The 19,823-nt window shown below is 34.5% G+C and overlaps 2 protein-coding genes and 1 non-coding gene across 9 annotated transcripts in view; 2 read left to right on the forward strand and 1 right to left on the reverse strand.

Moving 5' to 3' along the window:
• The window catches only part of LSM11 (LSM11, U7 small nuclear RNA associated), a 770,814-nt gene that overhangs the window by 41,443 nt on the left and 709,548 nt on the right, over positions 1–19,823 (forward strand). The window lies entirely within an intron of this gene.
• CLINT1 (clathrin interactor 1) overlaps positions 1–19,823 on the reverse strand; it is a 54,137-nt gene that overhangs the window by 2,651 nt on the left and 31,663 nt on the right. Inside the window, exons 6-11 of one of the 2 annotated variants that reach the window (XM_006177963.2) lie at positions 18,143–18,320; positions 14,420–14,666; positions 12,248–12,317; positions 5,393–5,467; positions 1,811–2,103; positions 4–208 (exon numbers count right to left, since the gene is read on the reverse strand). In XM_006177963.2, the coding sequence (XP_006178025.1) occupies positions 4–208; positions 1,811–2,103; positions 5,393–5,467; positions 12,248–12,317; positions 14,420–14,666; positions 18,143–18,320 (1,068 nt within the window). The remainder of the gene's footprint in view (positions 1–3; positions 209–1,810; positions 2,104–5,392; positions 5,468–12,247; positions 12,318–14,419; positions 14,667–18,142; positions 18,321–19,823) is intronic. The other variant, XM_006177964.2, reaches the window with a different exon arrangement.
• LOC116662836 lies at positions 17,597–17,700 on the forward strand. The gene has a single exon (XR_004318928.1). It is a non-coding gene; the product is annotated as a U6 spliceosomal RNA (small nuclear RNA).

Raw genomic sequence — 19,823 nt, forward strand, 5'->3', positions numbered from 1 at the left:
TACTCTGTTGTTGAATCATTGTATTCAGCGATGGCTGCTGGGGTTTGGAAGGCTGCATACCAGGTAGTAAGTTGTCTAGGCTGATGTTTACACTGGGGTCAGACCAAGTAGAGGGCAGGGTTTTGCTGACTGACTTCTGGACCATATCTGTATTCTGATTATAGAGAGGATTAGGCTTCTGCAGCCCTGTGTTAACATTTTGCAAAGGCTGGAAAATAGAAAAATGTTCTAAAAATTAAGCATCTGCTCTATAAAGATTATCACATGTCAGTTTAATCACAGTAATTCCAAATACATATTAGATTTCATAATAAACTCTTGAAGCCAAAAAGAACCACAAATGTTTGATGCTAAGGTCTTCAGTATCCTGAATCACTAGCCTCCGGAAAATGTTCCTCTGAAGTTCAAATCATGTTGGGGGTGAGGAAAAAAACTAACCTATCACACTAACAATTATCCTCCCATCACTCCAAGTCTAGAAGCCACCATCCCAGGGCAACTACCAACTTGAGGTGAGTACAGCTTTAAGGAAATATACAAGTGGAAATTTATTCTCACAAGATGGAATACAGGGTAAGATTTCTCATGTTATAAAAAGCAAAACCATCAAAATAGCAAATTGTATTTCACATATCCTGACTGACATATCCCTAATCCGTCTGAAGTGAGCAACACTAGTGAGAACTTGACATAATGTGGACCAATTCAGGAGAAAGGAGAAATTCAGGAGAAAGCAGCAGAGGTGCCTGGCAGTTACTACCAGGATAACTGTGACAGGATAGAAAAAGGGGAAAGAAGAGGAATAGGAGGAATAATTAAAAATGTACCAATGCAAAGAATCACAACATAGTTGCAATTAAGATTACAAATAAGTAGAATGGCTTTCTGCTTAGATCACAGGAAAGAAATTCAAAGAATAAACTGGCTCGGGCTTGTTCAGTGATGCATGATTTAATTTAATGGTACTGGTGTGGCCTTTTCCTTTGTTTTAATTTGTGTGTGTGTGTGTGTGTGTGAGGGGGGAGGTAATTAGGTTTATTTATTTTATTATTTCTTAGTGGAGGTACTGGGGATTGAACCCAGGACCTCGTGCATGCTAAGCAGGCACTCTACCACTGAGCTATACCCACCCCACCTTTCATGGCCTTTTTCTTAATGTTAGGTCTAATATCTGTTATACAGATCACCTTTCTGCTTCTTTCTTCTCTTCCTTCATCCTAACACACAAAAGAGGAGAATCTACACATTAAAATGAGTAACTAGCATCATAAACGAATATTCTGAACAGCATCAGTCAAAAATAGCAAGTTCCTGGTACAGCCCAGACACAGAATCTGACACCCTGCATTTGCTCGAATTCTCAGCTAGCATTAGGTAATTCAATAAAAAGTTCCCATATAGTTTTCTTTTTGAAAATGAGTTGAAAGGAGAGCCTGTATAAACATCACATAATGTAAAGCAGGCCTATAATAGAAAAGAACATTCATTATTTTAGAGAATAATTTTCTATATTAGCAATGTATCTCTATTCCTTCCTCTTAAAAACAATTTTTCAAACTATTAATTTGTTTATTTATTCAATAAATTTTCAGCAAATGCCTCCTCCGTGCAAGGCATCATGCTTGGCTTTGCATGGACTGCAGGATGGGAGAGAAGGCTTTGCCCTGGAGAACCCAAATGACCATACCAGGGGAAAGGGCATAATAAGTTAAATGCAATGTGCTTACTTTTCTGTATTATGCTAATCTGCCTTAATTAGAGCACATCAAAGATTATGAATTACAATTTCCAAGGGAAGCAGACAACTTACCTGTGATCTTGACATGGGCAAACCCAGCCCTACAGCATTAGTGCTCATCATAGAGAAATTCATACTCTGGGAGGATGTCATGGCTGCCTGGGAAGAGCCCATAAGATCAAATAGGTCTGAAGAATTTGAGGCAGCTGGAGGCGGGCCTAACGCTGGCTGTGAGCCGCTGACAAGTTCTACGGCCGGCTGTGAGGCACTGCCAAAGAGCGCGCCACTGGCAGCGACAGGGCCTGATGGGGCTTGGCTGAAGGCACTCCAGTCTCCAAAGTCTCCATTCCCACTTGCTGCTGTTACTGAGAAGCAAGAACGTTACGTGCACAAAAGCTTCTGAAATGCACAGAGCAAATACAACAATCTACCAACTGAAACAAATTAGAGCTGATCTGTGTCCATCCAGATTAACATCTGCACGTACCATCTCCATCTGGACAATATTCTTTCTCATGGGTATTCCGTGAGTGTTAACAAGGTGGCAAAGAAAAAAAATAAAACTTCCACATATAAAGTGAAATTCATCTCTTGGCATTGAAAGTGACACATGCTAAGATTACAATCAAAACTTCCCTTCAACATAAGTTTGCACATCAAATATGTTTCTAGCTTAACAAATGTGAACTAGCCTGAGACTCCAAAAAACAAGAAGAAAACTAAACTGGATAAACTTTTTGCTGGGAGATCCAGAATCCTCATGAAGGAGTAACTCAGTAAAATCAGAGAATTCAACTCATTCTGTTCACTCATTATTTGGAAAGGTTCAAAGAGAAATCAAACTATGATTTATACCATCTCATGTAAATAAAATCCCAAATTCATTTTAAAAAATGGAGGGAAAAACTCAATAAAATTAAGAGTAGGATTAGTAAATTTCTGTAAGAAGTTCTCACCCATTTGGCCATGTTCCACTGGTAACACAAGGGCTACAGACAGCAATGATATATAATCTTAGTACATTGCTCGCTTCAAATGGGACTGTTCAATCCATTTAAGTGAAGAGCAGGGTATAGTTTAAGAGAGGAACTCAAGCTATTATGTAAAAAAAGAAAATTATCACTATGCTTCGAAGTATAACTAGTTTAAGATTTAATGCATTCAATAATATAAAAATTGATGATAGGTTAATTAATAGACTGAAGTATTTTAAGAGCATGGATTTTGTCCCTACTGATTTTGTGTCCCTACTTAAACCTCTCTGTGCCTTACTTTTTAAAAAACCTAAGTTGTGAAGATTAAATAATATATAATAAGTGCCATTTAAGGTTTCTTATTGTTACTTGGAATTAATTGTGAAAAGACAGGGGAGAGCCAAAGCATCACACTTTCTCTCCTTTAGGTATGTCATATAAAAGCGTAAGTCAAGCTTCTAGAAATTCTGCATACATAATATTAACTAATTTGGAACACAATAAATATAAAGGCAAGTGATACTTAAAATTTTTTTTAAAAAACTAAGCTATATTAAGTAAATAAACTTTTCTTTAAGAACAGGATAAGCAAATAAATATGAATTAATGGAGTTGAAAAAAACAAAGGTGAAAGCTACATATAAACTGTCATCTGAAAGCGAACATTACATATTTTCAGGTTAATTAACACTATTTCTTTGCACTCCATGTTCACTCACAACTTGGAAATACATTTTTGTCTAGCCTAAAAGGTAACCAACCACTGTAATCCTGTGTCTCATTATGCTAAATATCAAAAGAGAACAGTAATATTTGTCTTTAAGATTATATGCTTCTATTATCATATTACAATGTAAGTACCCTCAAAAAAGAAAATAATTCACGTAGAAACCCCAAGCTCTACCAACAAGAACTGGGCTAATATTCACTCCTCACCGTTTTACTAAAACATGTCTCTGATCTTTACAAAAGAGACTGAATTAAGAATTTACAGTTAGTTTTATATATTAAATAATTTAAAGACTGCTTGATAAAGGTAAACTTTCTGCTGATTTTCTATTTGCTTGAGCTATAAAACAGAGTAAGAATGGAAACTGGGGCAAAATGTGTTGCCCCATCTGAAAACTTTATCTGAGATGATTAATCATGGGTGGAAGGGATTTCTAGTCGGGCATATATTGTTCAGAAATGATTAATCATTGTTGCAACAGTTTCAGTCCCTTGCGTAATGGAGATCAAGTTATATTAATCACTTGCATACAGATGAAGAGATCCAGTATCACTTAGCCACATTAACATATTTGAATTATTTGCAAAGCAGGCAATTTTATACACATAAAAACTTTGAGAATTACACAGGCAGTCTGTAAAATGAGGGCAATGTTTATCCTCTACTTTGATTTGCCCAAAGTAAGGTTATTAACCCTTAGAAGGCATAACCACACTTCTAAAATGAAGCAGTTCTCTACTTCACAATTCTGGTTTCTGGGAAATACTTGGAATTTATAAAAGCTGTCAAAATAACCCCAAATTACATTAAAATCTATGCACCCTTCTTCCTAAATCCTCACAAACTTAAATGTGATGTTACTAAATATAAATTTCAATCTAATTAATACATAACAGGGATAGATAACTCTACTTAAAATAAGACTAACTCAGTTAGACTACATCTTTCCTCCTTGCTTCACCTCATCTATGATTTTTCTAGCTGAAAATTTTGTATTATCTCTCAAAGTTCAGAATGACTAGCTTTTATAGAAAAAACACGACAATCAACCCCTTTACAACCTAAAAGACAATAATGAACTTAGTCCACATTCTGCACACTTCTATAAACATTACTCTATCCTTAAAAAGAATGATGACAAATAGCATTATTCTCAACTTTAGAAAGCTGGAGGCTCAGAGGCTTTTATAAAGTTAGACAGTAAAGGGCAAAGGTAGTAAGATAAAAATATTAACAAAAAAGGGGAAAAATATAAGCCCTTCACCTCAGTCCTTGTTGGTTTTTTTTTTTTTTAATTCAGAGTATAATGGACATATAACATTAGTTTCAGGTGGATAACATAATGATTTGACATTTATAAATATTGTGAAGTGATCACAACAGATATAGGTTATTTTTAAATTTCTAATGTGACACAGAGTGAGGAAGGTTTTTTTTTTTTGCCCAAGGTTCAACTGTTCACTATTAAGGATGTATCAAATTGAGTTTCAGGAATTTTTCATAGAAATTCTCTTAAAACATCTGAATCACAAAGAAATGAATTTAGTAAGATGGTCTGCCCAATCCCAATATCCCTGAATTTCATTCATGAAAATCATATACACTAGACATAAACCATAATATTCTTTCTACTAACATGAGATTTATACTTACTCATAATCCCTACCCATCTACTCCCCTAAAAATCTAAACAAGAGTCACTTATGAATGAGAGCAATTTTATTTAGGTGTACCTGAATAGTTTGCAACCAAATTAATTCATTTTGAACATACAGGATATTGGCCCAATAAAGTACCCTTGTGAATAAATTCTTGGGGAATTAGGAATTATAAATACTACAAGTAGAAAAATGGCCAAAAGAAACTGATTGGGGGGGGGCAGGACAGTTATTTTGTTTTGGTAACGTTTTCACTGTCCTTAGATTTTTGGTGAATCAAATCGTATCATACCTTGGGAAGGGAAATTGCCTGATGCAGCCACTGAGCCAAAGTCAGCAAATCCTCCAAATAAATCAGTTGATCCTCCTAGAAATTAAGTAATGAGGAAAACGTTGAAGTGTTAAAACCACAGAACAACTGATAGTAATTTCAGGAAGCCATTTTTTGCACCACACTTAAAAAAATACCCAATATTATTAATGAGCCCCTGAGACCCATCTGAAACCTACTTTGTTGATCTAGCTTTCCATGTCACCATGTTCCCTTCAAGCTACCACAGACTCTCTTACATCCCTCAATTCTATGTCTGGTAAGAATACTGACATACGACTGTGGTCAAAGTTATATCCCTCACTTACACTTCACAAACATAATGTGGGCATGCAGTTTATCTGGCTAATTATGCTCTTTACAAGAATCTTCAATGGATACTAAAATCTGGGTGAAATGTTGCTGGGGAATAAGACAGTCACACAATCTCAAATCATCACTCCACACATTACTTATAAAGGGGGATAAAGTGATTTTACACTGCAAAAATTAGATGGATACCACCTTAAACAAGCGCTCAAACTTAATGTCACTAATAATCAGACAAAATAGTACTTATAGGCCTTCTAATGTAAGGGACTGAAAAGGAGGTCATCACCCATGTAAAAATTCCTGCCAAAAATATTTAAACTGAATCTAATCATGAGGAATGAATCAGACAAATACAAATTGAGCGACATTCTGCAAAACAACTCTCAAGACTCTTCAGAAACTGTCATCATAAAAGACAGAAAAGACTGGGACGACTCCAGACCAAAGAAGCCTGAAGAAACACGACAAGTAAATGAAATATGCGATCCCTGGATGGAATGTGGACGCTGGGTATTTAAAAAAGTGCTATCCTGAAATCACATAATTGAGACATCAGGGAAATTTGAATATGGTCTGTGTATTATGCAGTAATACTGTTTTAATGTTAAAATTCCCAAGAATGATAATTATATTGTAATTATGAAATGTCCCTGTTGTAAGGAGATATACACTGAAGTATTTTAGGGGGAAAATGTTACAATGTTTTGCAGTTTTCTCTCAAATGGGACACAATAAACAAGCAAAACCAAAAAACTAGAGAGAAAAAGAAAAGGTGGCAAATTTTCAGCAGGGTGGAAATTTAAATTAAAACAAACAAACAAACAAAAAACCCCTTGAAGTTGATCTACATAAAAATCAGATGCCACAGCAACTGATTAATAGCTATAGGAAGAAAAATGAATGCAATGATTTTTGGTGGACTTTTTTTTCTATTGTCTACTTGCAAATACTTGCAAAAGATGTGCTAAAATTAATACATGAAAAGAGAGTAGCTTTTGCTACTTCCAGACTGCTGTTTTTAAAACAGTTGAGATTCAAATCATAAGGCTGCAGATCAATCCCTGTGCACATAACATCACATTCTCATACAAATTTTCATTTGTAAACACTACATGGGTAAGAATATTTACTTTCATCTACAATTTGAACAGTAACATTATATTAAATTTTATGTTCCATTTCACATTTCTCCCAATTCAATTATCACTGACATTGCAATAGTCAAAGAATCTAAACCTTAAATAGTTGTCCTTATTTTTGTTTGTCCTTAAAGATTTCACCTCTTAAGAGTCACAACCTTAGAAATTTAGAGCGGCAGTTCAATTATGGCGCTTTTAGTGTTATGTGAACATTATATAGGTTACATCACAGCTGCTTACCCTGCAGTGCTTAGAAACTAGCCAGGTGGGACTGGAACATCTGGGCTGCACTCAGACACCACCAGGGACAGCTTTCAACATCTGGTGCCATTTCTGAATTGTCTTATCGCTGCAAGACATTCTGCCCCATCTGCTACACTCAACTGGGTTAATTAAACTAGAACCATCTCCCCTTCTTAATAAATGGCCAGCAGGAATAGAAGGAACAAATCAGCTTCTGATACATGTGTACCTGGTATTTCTTTCTAATGCAAGTTAGCATAGTCAGCTATCATCAGGCATAGCTAACTCCTCATTCCCTCACCTCACTGCAGCTGCACATATTCACATAAACCCTCGCTCACCAGGAACTTCCACCAAGGCCAAAGTTCTCCACTTCTACCAGCACTACAGCTCATACGTCTACTCTTTCGCTTTATCCAAGGAAAATATCACAGTCATTTGTTTTCCTCTTCTTTAAAGGTACATACATGCGTCAGGATAAAATGTGACGAGGGGTACAAAACATCAGCGAGCTGTATTTTTAAACTATACTAACAAGCACGTATATTAATAAGGTCTAGCAGGAAAATGAATCTTACAAACAGTTGTTACTTAATCTTCGTAAGTTTGTCTTCTGTAATATTCCTTCATGTTAGAAATATTGATCAAAGATTCCTATTAGGTAACAGAATGATAGTTAATCTTTATTATAACGTTAAGGGATTTGAAAATTGGGGATTATTTTCATTTTCTTCATCCAAGTGGTGAATAAACATCAATATGTAATTTATTATGCCACACAAGTTGGGGATTTTCTAATCTTATCCATGCTGGGCTACAAAGAAAACTCAAGCTGTGGATAAAAGCACTGAATACTTGTGAATTACATCTTCAAGCTGGGTGAGATATTTTATTTCTGGCATATCCTTAATTTAATATTTCAAATAATGATCTTTTTAGTTATTTTATTGCTCTGCCTTCTAACACCTGAACTGAAATTATACTGTGTTCTTAAGTTGTCTATAGCAAATACTACTCATCTCTCCATCTGTATTACAGGGAGTTTGATTTCAAACATAACTACTTTAAGAACAAAGGAAGTAAAAGTGTGGAAACACACTTAAGTATGTTACAGATAGAAGCCACCTTTCCTTAAAAAGAATTTAACTCTTCTCTGTCTTTTGAAGTGCCACAGATTATGCTTCTACTTGTATTTTACACAATGTGATCTTCAACTTTGAAAACCACCTCAGAAATTAAAAATCACTTTATTTCATTTAGGAAGTTTCTCTCCTAGAAGGGACTATCCATACCTATATGCATGCTATTCATACCAACGCCTTAAAGTCAACAGAAATTTTCTATACTTAGGCATTTTCCAGATAACTTCTAAGGGAATTTAAATAAAAGAATCTACCAAAAATTGCTGCATGTGGAAGACTGCTAAATTTCACAACAAGAGCTATCCTTCAAGATTCCCACATGAGAGCTGTCATTATAAATGAACCATTTCCATCTGCCTTTTTAGGGGAGCAAGGAGGTTATTTACAATCACCAACTGGGAACATGTACTTTCCAAAGCAATACAGTGAACAGGAAAAATATAGCTGTACAAGGCAGTGCTTTAACTCCAAAAGGAAGTTTTCTTCAACAAAAGAATTTAATCTATATTATATTACGAAAAACTTTTGCATGAAGAATTCTAATAAATACAAATTAAAAGAAATGACAAAAATGCAAAAAAATTGTAAATATATGACAAAGAACTAATATAAGTTAAAAAAAACTCAATAAGGATAAACAGCTCCAATTTTAAAAAAAAAGGACAAAGGGCATGAATAGACAAGTTACAACTGGCATATAAAAGCATGAAAAGTAGTCAAACTCAGTAATCAAATAAATGCAAAATAAAATGAAATCCACTTTCTCCTTACCAGACTGGAAGAATCTGAAAGATGTTATTTTGCTACTTTATAATAAAAGTTTGGAAACAAAACAAAACTTGATGTCCAAAAAATAAGAGACTGATCAAATAAATTACAGCATATTTACACAATGTTAAGATTATAAAGCAATTAAAAGGTCTGTAAAATACCAACTGTCATAAGGAAATGGTCATGAGATTTTAGGTGAAAAGCAGTTTACCCCCCATCCTGACAAAAATCCTTACTTAGAAGCCTGAAAAAGATATGCAACATAAATGCTTAAATATACTGACTGAATATATAGACAATGTTAAAAAAAAAAAGTATTCACCAAAATTATTAATAGTTAACTTTATGCATCTAAGTTATGGTGAATCATTTGTTTTCCATAAAATTTCTAAAATGAGAATGCATTACTTTTAATTAGTGAAAAGAGAATATGGTACAACATTTTATTTTTAGTAAAATTGGCTTAAACTAGAGACAACTTCCATGAAAATTCTAATACGTAAGTTGGTTTATTGAAGATGTAACAAGGTGGTTCCTATCCTTGTAAATATCCTCAACTAACCTTAGTGATTACTGGGTACAGGGCAACAGGTTCAAATGTAAATGTGATGCACATTTTTTATTTAATCTACTTTAAACTTTAAAAAGAAATTTTTAATTAAAAACTCAAAACATACTGCCAGTCAAGTAACATCTATTTGTATTTTCTCTTCAATCTCATTCACTGTACTAGAAAGAACTCATGTAGGGACAAAGGAGACAATGTAAACTTTTAGGATGAGGTATAGTAAAAAGTGAAATGGAATGGTTTATGGCATTCTATTTATAACAGGCTTATTTTCCAGATACTTTATTATTAAAAAATGTTTACTTAGGTAGATATGTACCATATGTAAAAGCCAGCAAAATATCATTTGAGTACAGATTTTAAAAGAACATCACCCGAGTAGGGCATTCAAGACAGTCTCAGTAGGTCTTGATGAATGGTATGTGTATTTTTAAACTTGGTTGATATTCTACAATGATTTTATTACATATACTTCTGAAGATGCTAACAACGAGGACATAGTAACACATAAAAAAAGGAAAACCTGAGTACTTTCTCCAAGGAGACATTTATCTGGCGAGTGGTACAGAAGCCATAGCTGCTTAGGTTTATAGTTCATGCCCGTATTCCTTGCATGATGGCACTACTATGAATACAGGCACATCTGGTAAACGACACCCACCCGGCACCAAACTGCAATGCTAATAGGGTAGGTTCTTAGGCTTTCTCACATGTAAGTGCTAGAGATTTAATATCCAATTTTTTCCCAGTGCTCAGTTCAATTTAAAATACATTACTAAAATATTTAAATAGAGATTCAGGGTAATGAAATTTATGTTACTGGATTGGAGGGGGTTCTGCATATACTGGTTAAACATACTGTTTCAAATAGGAAAGAACTTTGAAAAATAATGATGTCAACTCACATTCAGTTTTGTTTTTTTTTTTTAAGAAAATATTAAGATTTTAAAAAGGGCAAGAAACCTTCCAGATTTCATTCAGATTTTGTCTCAATTACTGTATTAATATTAATTCCTACTTCTATTTAGTTAGTTAATCTACTGTTTGTAATGAAGAAAAAACACTGAAATGTTTCCTACCAAGCAAAGGAAGAATGTTGGTATTTAATAATTCTCTCTGTTCAAAGCAATCTTGGTAACACCAAGAAAAAAGTTATATTCACTCATCTGATCTTCCTAGTTAATTCTTCTCTGATTGCTCCATTAAAACTTTCTGCAGATGCATGAAAAGAGCTCTTTAATATTTCATGCCAGGGAGTCCAAAATAGTTGACATTCTGTGACACTAAGTCTGTATTATATGACTATATGCTAACTAGCAATTAATACCACAGTTAAATTGTTCAACCTACAAAAAGACAACACACAAATTGTTAAAAAAACAAAAACAAAAAAAAACTAATGTAGTTGTTTGTAACCTTGAGCATAAGAGTTCGAGTTTAAAGAATAATTTTAGGGACAGTTATAGTTACAGAAAAGAGAGAACAAGAATTGAAGAGTCTCAGAAACTAGGCTGAGCCAGATGTCCTAAGTTCACATCCAGTCCAAGAATTAATTTCATGGTAGTAGACAAGGAGAAGGAGAAAACAGGAGACTTATTAGTTACATGTACTAAATTAGTTACATGTACTAAACTATCAATGAAAAGTAATTCCCATCATAAATGTCCACTTAAACACTAATTTAAATTTTAAAACAATTGTTTTGAAAATCATTACACACAACTAGAAACAAGAGATTTACTTTTGACATTACCTATATGCCAATCTCACCATTTACATTTTAATGTGAAATGAACTTTTTAAAACAGATTATGAAAGGCTGTCTTTAAATGGAAGTTGTATTTCTTAAGCTGTTTTGACTCAGCACAGTTTATTAGAACTCCGTGATCATCAAATGCAACCTAAAATATAACCTTCCTTGAAAACAATTTACAGGGAATTACTCAGATAAAATCTAGCACATATTGGAAATCAAACTGAAGAAATCATTAATCTTCTCTGTGAGAAGATCTTGAGAAAATCTTGAATGGACCATTCTTTTGCTGCAGCCCTCTTTATCAGGGAAATAGTTATACACTTTCATAGAATGCCCCTTTCCTCCAAAGCACTCTGCATGTTTGTAACTAGGTAACTATTTGTGACTCTGTTTAATGATTATTTTTTTCCACTTGACCTTCCCATAAGGGCAAGGACTGTGTTTTACTAAGCATTATATTTCCAGCACCCAGGCAGGGTCTGGTTCAATAAATGATTACTGAATGAATGAAAACTTTAAATGAACCCTAGGCATGGCTGATTCAAGAGCCAGATTTAGGGAAATTAAGATTTAGGGAAAGACAGTGAATGGGCAGAGGAGTAGAGTCTGCTAACAGAGAAAGCAAAGGACCCCAAATACTCAGTGCTACAGAAATTAAGGAGAGAGAAAGAGATTAGTGAGTTATCAAATATTTAAGTGCTTGTCTTCTTTATTTTAGGCAATTAAACAATTCCTTCCCAATAGTGCTCAAGGCTCATTAATTTCACATTAAAAATAACTCTAATGCAAAACAAAAAAAATTTTATTCCATCTTTTATTTGGCTTTTAAAAAATTACTCTTTAACCAAGGTTACTGAAAAGAAAAAAGCCAGTGTGGAAGCTTACCTGTTGATTGGCTGGTGCCATCGAACAGATCAACAAGGTCACTGGATGTCTTGCTGCTAGGCACTGAAGTCTGAAAACACACAGAACTAACAAGCTTAGAAAACAAAGTTCTACTATCTTATCTAAAACTGCTCTACTCATCTCTAATTTCCAACTTAGATTACAGATACCTGTAATTATCTTAATAAAGGTAGATTTCATTTTCTGAAAAAAAGAGAAGTGCTCTTGAAATCTTGCCTCTTTATGGAGAAGATAGTATTTTTAAGTAATTCTATTCCTACCCCTGTGAAAGTCCCTCACATCCATGCTTCTCTCTTCCCTAACTCATTTCTTTTCTGAGATCAGAGATTAGGCACGGCCACTTCTTCTGGGTCACCTTCTCATTTCTTACTGCATTTCACTCTGAAAAACATACTTCACTCAAATCTTAACGCCATGTATCAGAATCATTTGAGAAGCATTAAAAAATATGTATGCCCAGCTGCATCACAACATATTGAATCATAATTGTTCAGGGTGGGATCCTGGCCTATACAGTCTTACAAAGTTCCCTCGATAATTCCAGTGCCTAAGGAGGTCTGAGATCTACGGGATTAGAGGCCAAGATCCTATCCAGCTCTAGAATTCTACAATTCCCTGAATTTCAACACCACTTACTGTTTGTATACGTGTTAGTATAATTCTATGCTGTTTGATATACCCTGACATCAGTTTCATATTTAGTTCCCAAACAAACTTGTGGGGCTAGAATTGTAATATGATTTTTCTCTTCTCCATAGTCCTAAGCACCCTAATGCGTAAGTCCTGTATATTGAAAATATACACACTAAATTAGGACAGAACTAGGCAATAGGGGAACACTGTAAGTTCCCAGGCATGTTAATTTGAGCTTTGAAGATTAAAACACTACATATACTGTGGTTTAAAAAGGCCTTGAGATTTAAACAAATCTGAAGCAGTTGAGTAACTTTTTAAGAACTTCACTGTCCTAGACATATTTTGGTAGAGAAAACAAAATCAAAAAGTTTACACTACAAATATAAAATATTTATGGCAGTGACATGCATTCAGGCTGTACTACAAACTGACATTTAAAATCCTTTAGGATACAAAAGTCTCAGTTTATTGTTAAAAAAAAATACAGTTTGGATGCTTTTCCTCATGAAACCTGAAATGAATTCTCATGTAACAGTCATCATGTATTTGGGTTTAACTATGACTATAGATCTTAGACAGTCATCAGTAAGCTAACTGTATGCACAGCTGGGGAAAGCTAAGACCACAAAGAAATAACAGAGCCATTTCTCCTCTTTAACTACAACTAAAGCTGAGTTATAATTTTGAGGTTTTCATCAAAACTAAAAAGAGCACAATATGGCTAAAATCATATACCAGAAGGTACCTGGCAAAAGTTCACATAGTTCTTGCCACTAAGTAAAACTAGCTTTATTTTTAGAGTCAACTACAATTTGCAAGATATATTAGAAAAATACTCTCCCTAGCTTTCAGCTACATTTGATGCAACGACACAAGCTGGGTGAACACTGGTGGGGAGAGAGTGACAAAATTAGCCTTTTGGGGTAAATCTCCCTCTTTGGCAGATTTCTGTTCAAAAGACTAGCTTGCAGCCAGGTATCCAGCAGCATTAGTGAATTCCATCTCTGTGGTGAATAGAAAACAAATGAAGAAGGGGTACAAGAGGCAGTGCTGCTCCCTATCAGTGGTGACCACGAGGCAAAGACGCCTCCCTTCACAGGCACCATCTCTATTAAACAAGACTGTTGCCCCTGTGTATCTACTCGGTCCTCTTTTGTCATTTCTTACAACTTCCAAGCGCTCCCATGTCTTCCTTAGTGAATCTCACTGTGCTTGGTACCAGCAGTGCTGTCTAGAAGGAGAAGATGCACTACACTCTGATTCACAACCTTTCCCAAATGAACCAAGGGCGTAATTCCTACTTTCACAGAAAGTGCATAGACAATCATTCAGCAATCGGACAGGCTTCTTCCTCCGAAGAGATTTCTTATTATGAATGACTAAGTCATACATGCCAGATGATCTATAATTAATATGACTACCCAGAAATGCCCAAGCCTACGAAATGCAGTAATTCTCAAAAGTAACTTATAAGAATAAAACCGTGTACAATGGGTAAACTCATGCCACTCCCACCTTGACTGAAGACTGAGGTGTATGGGTTGAAGCATTCTGATCTGGACTGGCTTTTTCCCCCGTGTAATGTGCTGCTGCTCCAAGATCAATGGTTTTGGAGGGATTTGCTGTGCGTTTGTGTCTTGTGGTGGTGGTCTCTGTGGCCTGTGTGATGTGGATATGCTTTGTCGTCACAGTCTCCTCTTCATCTTTGAATTCACCTTTGGGAGATCTGCCTCTTCTCGCTTTCTTTTCCTCATCACTGTCGCTAAAAGATATTAAAAATGAAGCAAAATAATAAGACTAGGGATTATTTTAAAATGGAGTCTTCAGTGATTTGAGCTAAAGAATTTCAAATGCAGTAACTCCAAAATTTCATACTTTGACTATTTGACAGGGATCAGCAGAATGTTATCTAAGCTGTCTGAATAATGATATGTATGTGTTGGGGAGGGAAAGTGGGAACCCATCAAATTCCCCAAGTAAGTCTAAAACACTGCTACAAAAAAAGTATTTACATAAATGTGTACAAATAAAAAAAGTCTGAAATAATTCAAGTGCTTATGTATTATAGATTTGAGGCTTAATTAAAAAATAAAATAGCAGGATTATCATCCTATCAGGATCAACTGATGAAACCCTAGGAGCTCAAACATCTGCGTTTGATAACCATTTTCTTGAAATGAATTGTGTGCAATGACTACAGTTCCATTTATATAACAGTTCTGTCACTGACTCTTACATAATAGTGCAAATACATAATATAATATTATTATTTCAATAGATACCATTTAAGTATTATCCTGTCTTAATTCAAATGATTAAACTCTCATCTGTAAATGCAGAAAAATATGAGGTAATGCACTTTACAACTGTACTCTATTTTACTATAAAATCAGATCAAACTTTTACATAACTATGAAAATTATTTTACAGAAAATTTAAATACATTTAAAATATTTTGAAATAATTCCCTTTCAGGCACATTCAAAATTTTTCTCCTTTTCTTTTCTTAATAGTGCAAAAGGAAAAAATACAGAATGAGTAAAAAACTGGGTTTTTCATAAGCCACAAATTAAAGATGTCAGCACTCGTGTGTTCTACAGTAATGAGGCAGTGGTTCTTTTTCTGATGTAAGACAGGGAGAGAGACTGCCTGAAATATGTTCCATTACCTGTATTACTTAATTTTAAAGTAGTGGTTTAATTTATAAATACTCTGAAATAAAACACTTAAAATCATGACAATTATTACTAATGCAATTTAACTCAGACTAACCTAAAGCAATTTCTACTTGAATATAAACTAATTTGGAACCTGTATAAATCAAGAATCAAGAAGAATGGCCTCCCATACTGAGCAAAGGGGTTAAATTTATTTTTAATCTATAAGCATTTTAGGGAATCAACAAGTTCTGTTTAAGTGATCAAAAGTCCTTGTCACTAATTCCTGAGCCACAAATGACCTAAAGGTTCCCACCATCAGTAAAACTGAAATTTCTTACCTTACTGATGTATGATTCCACTGAAATACAGTTTCTTTATAATAGGTGAGAATATAAATCTGACTAGCACATAATAAAATGGGAGCTTTGTATCTGACCGCTGTTTAAGAATTCCGAATCTAATAATGAACTAAGTCTGAAATTCTGGTAACATGCAAGAGAGGTCCCATGCAACCCTGTCTGATAATTTACTATTCTCTCACAAATACTCTGACTTTATAAAGTCCCTGGTGTGCTCTTCAGTTACTACAACAAATAATACGCACTACATTTTCACTGTTTTAAACTAGAATACTATGTATAAAAGATTTAGCAACTCTAGTAGATACTGTTTTAGAGGCAATGTAGAAAAAAAAATCAGGTGAGAAACAGGAGGGAAAAAAAAAGAATGACAAAGCAAGGGAAGAAAAACTGAGGGTGGAGGGCAAAGAAGAAAAGCAACAGTACAAGAATGTACCTATTTTAGATTTCTAACCATCCTACCTACCTGGTTCCCAGACTTCTTCAGGACATAGCAACACAATATAGAACCACTGTTTTCTAAACCAAACCAAAAACATAAACATATAGGCCACACACAATATTATTATTGAGGGAAAAGCAGCACAGAATATTTGAGATAGGCATCATTTTCTAGTTTAGTTGTTTATTATTACCATATTGCATTCACTTTCCATATAAAAGAGCTAGAAAAATAGTTGCAGAATAGATATATCAAAGTACTAAAAATAAATTCTGGCTCTTCAAAGATCATATTCCAGAAATAGACAGGAATTCCAGATTTAGTAAATACGGAAACATACTGAAAAGACACTAAATAAATATTTCAGAACTTGAATAGTTTCAAGATTATATTTTTCGTTCTTTTTCATAACCCCTAAATCTGAACTATTAAGATTTTTTTTATGGGAGAAAATGAGATGGTACTTAGTTACAAGAACTCACTTGAAGGCTTGGTTTCATCTCTGTGTTACTTTAGGCAAGTTCCACACAGCCCGATTGGGCCTCAGGTTTTACTTCCAAAAAATAAGGGTAAAATCCTTGCTCTAGCCGATCTCATAGAGATACGGTGAGGCACAAACACCTTGAACTTGCTCTGCAGATTCAGTACTATGTACGTTGCCCTTTTAACTGGCAGAAAAACTAGTTAACAGCTGTACTGGTAGTGTATTTGTAGGCAAGAACAATAAGCAAATGCTGAGAAGTTCCAAGTACTGTTCTATATAAAACTAAATACAAATGCCCCACCATCAGAAAATGCAGTTTACGAAAGTATAGGTATATACTAGAGAACATTTTAGTCTAATAATCCATCTGGATTTTTTTCTGGTTGATACACTGGCACAGAATCTAAAATATCACAGAAAGAGGTACATTTCAAACTCTTTAACTTTTGTTTAGATTTAGTATAATAATAAACGTCATTATCCCTCAGCAGTAACTTAGATCCCTGGATCATCTGATGCCCAAATGTAAAATACGCTGTCAAAGTTCTTACTGGGATAAAAATTCCAATAAATAGCCTGAATAAAATAATACTGGAAATATGATTCAGTTTTAGAAACAAATGGATATAAACAAGGAAAGTGTCAATACTAAATGCAAATGTCTGACCTAGCATCTTATAAACAGTTGCATAGCATATATGATATTTTTGTATATGACATATACATACACACACACACACACTATATGTGCATATATCAGCAGCAAATATACTAAAACTGGAACAATACAGAAAATTTGCATGTTCCTGGGCAAGAATAACATGCAAGTTCATGAACTGTTCCATATTTCTGCACAGGGCATTTTTAGGGGAGTGACACTACTCTGTATGATTCTGTAATGGTGGATATTATGCACATGTCAACATACATACAACACAGTGAAGCCTAATGCAAACAAAAGAATTTAGTTAATAGTATTGGTTATCAATTGTTAATAAATGAACCACACTAATGCAAAATGTCAGTAACAGGAGAAACTGTGTGTGTATGTGTACACCCATGCTTGCACACACAGGGGTGAGGTTATGTGGCAACACTTGTACCTTATGCACAATTTTTATGTGAACCAAAAACAGCTCTAAAAATTAAAAGCTATTAAAGGAAAAAAACAAAACAAAACAAAACTGAACTTCAGATAATGACAATACCCTCACCCCAAAACAAAAAACCCTACACCTAGCTGCATAAATTCAGCACTCTTTCCAAGAGATCCAGGAGACAAAGTGTTAATACCTGCATCTTTCTGGAGAGTCTTCTCTACCTTTCCTCCGGAACTTGCTGATGGTGTCATCAATTGTGCTTCCAATTTTATCACTCAGTTCACCTAATTTATCACTGAACGGAAAAGCACTCTTGTTTTTATCCCACTCCTCATCCCATTTTGATTTGGGCTCAGGATCGTATCTTTCACCTGTATAAAGCATTAAAAAGAGAAGCAACTTTAAGGACATTAAATTCAAAAGGTGTCTATAGTCCTTATTTCTAAAGCTTTTCCTCATAATAAAATAGTTTTCAAAAGAAAACAGAAAGCTCCCACAGTGCTGAATCAACACAATTACAGCAAGGCACAGCATGCCATGCCAGTCATTAAGTGGCAGGAATGCAGATTCAAAAGCTTTTGTTTATGAAAACTTACACAACCTTAGCGCATAGCACAGCATATCAGGAAGTTCTTAAGGGCTGTTGAGAGGAGAAGAGGAAAATACAAAAACCAACAGAGGCTATATAAACAAAAGGGAAATGGAAATCTTTTTGCTTTTACAAAAGTCACTTAATGCATTATATTTCACTCCTATCTCAATGGTTTTTCAATTATCAGAAACATATTGGACAGTAAGTCTCTAAAAAAAACACAAACTATAGGAAACACAACTCTGAATGTGCTGAAAAGACTCCATGTGCTGAAAACACTCATAAATATCATTCTTTACTGTCAAACTAAAAAAATAACAATGGATTTCATGTCATGGGAAAGCATCTTTTAAACACTGAAAAAAGAATATTCTAACTACCAAAAACTACGCAGACTAGAATCATGAAAAATGCTCAAGCAGTTCAGAAAAGTGATGATCTATTCAAACACCAAGTCCAAACACACGCTGGGACTCACAAAACTAAGGGAATCTCTGTAAGGATTTGAGAATGGAGACAATAGATCATTGGCAGTGAACAAAAGCCCCAAATGTCAGATTTGTTTTAGTCCTTGACCTTGGCAGCCTAAAGGACAGAGAGTATTTATAAGCACTAAATGCAACCTTTTACATTTCCATGTTGAAACTCAGAGGCAAGAGTTGAAGGTATGGAGAAATCATGTGAGGTTAAAAAGAAGAGAAGGTTAAAAATTAAGGCAGGTTGCAGAGAAAAAGGAAGGAGCAAGGGGAAATAGCAAAATAATCAAAAGGTGGCTGAGTGTTTGTTTTACACCCTGGTTAACAAGTTCTGATGGCATACATGCCCTTTGGAAATTGAACAAAACCATTTTATTGAATTGTTTGTTAAAACTGCAAAGTCAACATATTCTGTAAGAGTTTGAGGATTTAAAAACATCTACAAATCTGAAACTGACCATCAACTTAAAGAGAACATGACAAAATGTTTCCTAGACAAAATTTAAGCCAGGATGGCTTTATACAAATGAGTATACAGTAATGTGTATGTACACTTCAATGACAATGTGATGAACTAGACTTTGCAAAGAAACAAACTTAGAGGAAAAATGAAAACTAAACTGATTAATATGGTGGACATCATCTAAATGAGTGCCAAAGATACTGGAAAATGGCAAGACATTACTGTCAAAATGAAAAGCATGTAAAATAGTTAAAGTTGATTATTTAAGTCTCTGAATAATATATGTTAACATTAAAAATAACTTACAAAAGAAGGCAAGGCAGATACACATGATGTTCAACTC

The sequence above is a fragment of the Camelus ferus genome, chromosome 3, assembly GCF_009834535.1.
Source record: "Camelus ferus isolate YT-003-E chromosome 3, BCGSAC_Cfer_1.0, whole genome shotgun sequence".
In the NCBI taxonomy this organism is placed as follows: Eukaryota; Metazoa; Chordata; class Mammalia; order Artiodactyla; family Camelidae; genus Camelus; species Camelus ferus.